This window comes from Cucurbita pepo, chromosome LG12 (genome assembly GCF_002806865.2).
Source record: "Cucurbita pepo subsp. pepo cultivar mu-cu-16 chromosome LG12, ASM280686v2, whole genome shotgun sequence".
Taxonomy (NCBI): domain Eukaryota; kingdom Viridiplantae; phylum Streptophyta; class Magnoliopsida; order Cucurbitales; family Cucurbitaceae; genus Cucurbita; species Cucurbita pepo.
The window spans coordinates 2,190,046-2,193,025 of record NC_036649.1 but is presented as its reverse complement, the minus strand read 5'-3'; the positions used below and the strand labels follow the sequence as shown (position 1 = coordinate 2,193,025).

Below are 2,980 nucleotides of genomic sequence, written 5' to 3'. Positions count from 1 at the left end.
AATGAATTAATTGATAATAATAATAATGTATTTTTTAAGGTACATTTATTTCTTTTAATACATAACAAATAAATTAATCTATTTCTTTTAATACATAACAAATAAATTAATCTGCTAATTTACTGACTGAAATTATAAAATAAAGTACAAAAATAATTATTAGAAATTCAACAACTCTAGTAGAAAAGTTTTGAATGGGAGAGATATTAATTACACCTATTCTATTAGAATTCCAAAGAGGGGCATTTTTGCAAAGCGAAATAGACGGAGGGCATCCCGTGTCAACGTCAAACATCAGATAAAATACACGAGAGCATGTTGAACTCGGGAAGAAACTAAGCACAGGCACAACCGAGAAACGACACCGTCTATTTCGACTTACATTCCATTAGTAATCACAAATCATACCTAAAAGTTATTACGAGACAGTCACGTTACAATGACCCAATTAAGCAATATACCCAAAACAACCCTATACTCTACCTCGACCTCGAACCCGACCCCGACCCCGAATTCTAGGTTTCCTCGCCCACACTCGGAAATTTCATCCCTTACCCTAAATTTCTCATATTCTCTAGTAATCAAAACCCTATAACCCTACTTCTTTGAGATAGACAACAAATCAAAAAGTAAAACTATAACTCTACACTACTTGCATTGGCCTTCCCTAATGGCTTTTAAAACCCTAAACCCTAAAAACCCGCCCCTCTCGAGAGCTACGTAATACTAATAATCAATAACACGATCCATCTAATTCAATAGATAATACACAAAATATTTAATGAAACGATATATATATATATATATAAATCGAACCGTTTCAAGGAACTGGATTCTTTGAACCGAAAAAAAAAAGACCAAACCGAAACCAAAACCCGAACCAGCTACGTAAATCTGGTCACCTCCATCGACACAGAGGGAAAAAAAGAAAAAAAAACTAATTAATTATAGAAATATTATACAGTGGTGGGATTGTGTGATTAGTGAACATGATTAATGGAGAAAATCCCATGAAATTTGTTAAGAGTATACGACGACGTACCGTGGAAAATTTATTTTTTAATTTAATTTTTTTTTTTTTTTTCTATTCTTCTTCCGGGATGTGTAAGGCGGAGGACGGTACGATCATATCTTGCAGAAGGCCATGGTCTTGGAAAGATTCCTCAATACGACGTCGTTCTTCTCCAAAACTATGAAACGCGGCATCAAATCGGACATCCACTGGCGGCGCCGGAGTGTACGTATATTGCGGCTGTGGGAAAACAAGAGACGGTTGCGGTGAGGCGAAGGCGGCGGCGGCGGCGGCGACTGATAAAGCTCCACGTGGCATGATTGGGCTTTGATGGATGTGTTGGCCTTCGTAAGTGGTAACGACGACAGAAGGGTCATCGGAGGAACGTTCAACACGCTTCTTAACGCCGCAACCGGCGGTGGTGCAACGGTAATAACTTCTAGGATAAGGGCTGTTTTTAACGGCTTTTTGACCGTATTTCCGCCATCTATAGCCGTCGTCGAGATGATCCACTTCGCTTTTAGTCATGAACGCAAATCTCGGCTCTCTTACCCTTTTTTGATTCTTTTTTTTCGCTTTTAATCTAAAAAAAATTAATTAAATTAAATTAAATCAAAACCCACTTCAAAAAAAATCAAATAACAACCAAATTATAATAAATTATTAACCAACTTACTGCTTATTGAAAGGGGATTTCTCCCGGAGATCGCCGTCGTCGGCGTCAAAAACCTTTTCATTGGAGGAGCAAGAGACGGAGGAGTTGGGAGTAGGAGGGGTGTTGAGAACTTCGGATGACTCCGGCACGGCGGAGGACGGCGGAGGAAGAGTGGTAGTGGGTGGCGCAGCCGACAAGAGATCGAACAAGGAAGGGGTGAAATCTTGTCCGGCCAATAAATCCATTAATGGAATGTCGAATAACAATCCGGAATTTCCCATCAAATTCTGATCGCCTTTTCTCAATTCTTCTTCCTTCTTCACCTCCTCCATACAAATAAATATATATAAATATATAATTTAAATAATAATAATAATAAAATAAAAAAAAATTCTTTTTGGGGTGTGAAAAGAAAATGGAGAGAGAGAGAGAGGAGCGGCGCTGGCCGTGGAGGGTGGTGGTGGGAGAGTGTGAAAGAGGCGGGGGGAAGGGGGTTTAAGAGAGAGAAAGGGAGGAAGACCGGCAGATGTCGGTTGTTATGTGTACGGAATATGTCGACTGAGGGACGGTGTTTAGCATTAAATGCACGAGGACCACCGGTGGGGCTCTGCTTCACTTTCTTTCATACGCGGATTTTTTGACCGATTCACCCCTTCTTCTTCCCTGGGCCGCCTTTACACGTGGCATTCGGTATAGATAATACTCTCATCCACACCTGATTACTCCCCCTCCTCTTTCCTTTCTTCCATTCTTCTACGTCTCCGTTTAAATTACCAATTTACCCTACTCGGTTTATTTTCAAAATTAATTTAAACCATTTTCCCCCGATTTTCGTGCTGCGCAAGTATGTCGCGTTGTTCACTAATTAATTTTTTTTTGGTTAAAACAATATTTTGCGTATCATTTTTTTATTTTAAATAAATCTTAAATTTATGTAATTTATAATAAAATTTTATAGAAAAAATAGATAAATAATTTTTTAAAAAATTAATACAAACTAAAAATACTATGATTAAAATTAAATAAATTTTAACGAGGATGGTTCGAGATAAAATAAAATAAAATAAAATAAATTATCTCTCTCATTTTTAATATTTTTTACTATATATATAATGTATGTATATGTGTGTATGTATAGCATTTATATGACGTGTAAAAGCTATGTAATTTTGCGTGTATACCGAACCATGTGGAAAAAATTATATATCAGCTAAATATAAAAGTCAAATAATTTATGATTACTTAATAGACTAACTTCTTTTCTTTATTAGTGAATCAAAACCTTCCGATCACATTTTAAATTGGATGCAAAT

At 36.7% G+C, this 2,980-nt stretch overlaps 1 protein-coding gene across 1 annotated transcript; it reads right to left on the bottom strand.

Annotated features, from left to right (window-relative positions):
• Nucleotides 1-344: 344 nt before the first annotated feature.
• Nucleotides 345-2,045, bottom strand: LOC111806651 (probable WRKY transcription factor 48). The gene is made up of 2 exons (XM_023692029.1): nucleotides 1,689-2,045; nucleotides 345-1,595 (listed from the first exon to the last, which is right to left on the bottom strand). The coding sequence occupies exons 1-2, from the start codon at nucleotides 1,997-1,999 to the stop codon at nucleotides 1,085-1,087; spliced, it is 822 nt and encodes a 273-aa protein (XP_023547797.1). The 5' UTR covers nucleotides 2,000-2,045; the 3' UTR covers nucleotides 345-1,084.
• Between the last annotated feature and the right edge of the window lie 935 nt (nucleotides 2,046-2,980).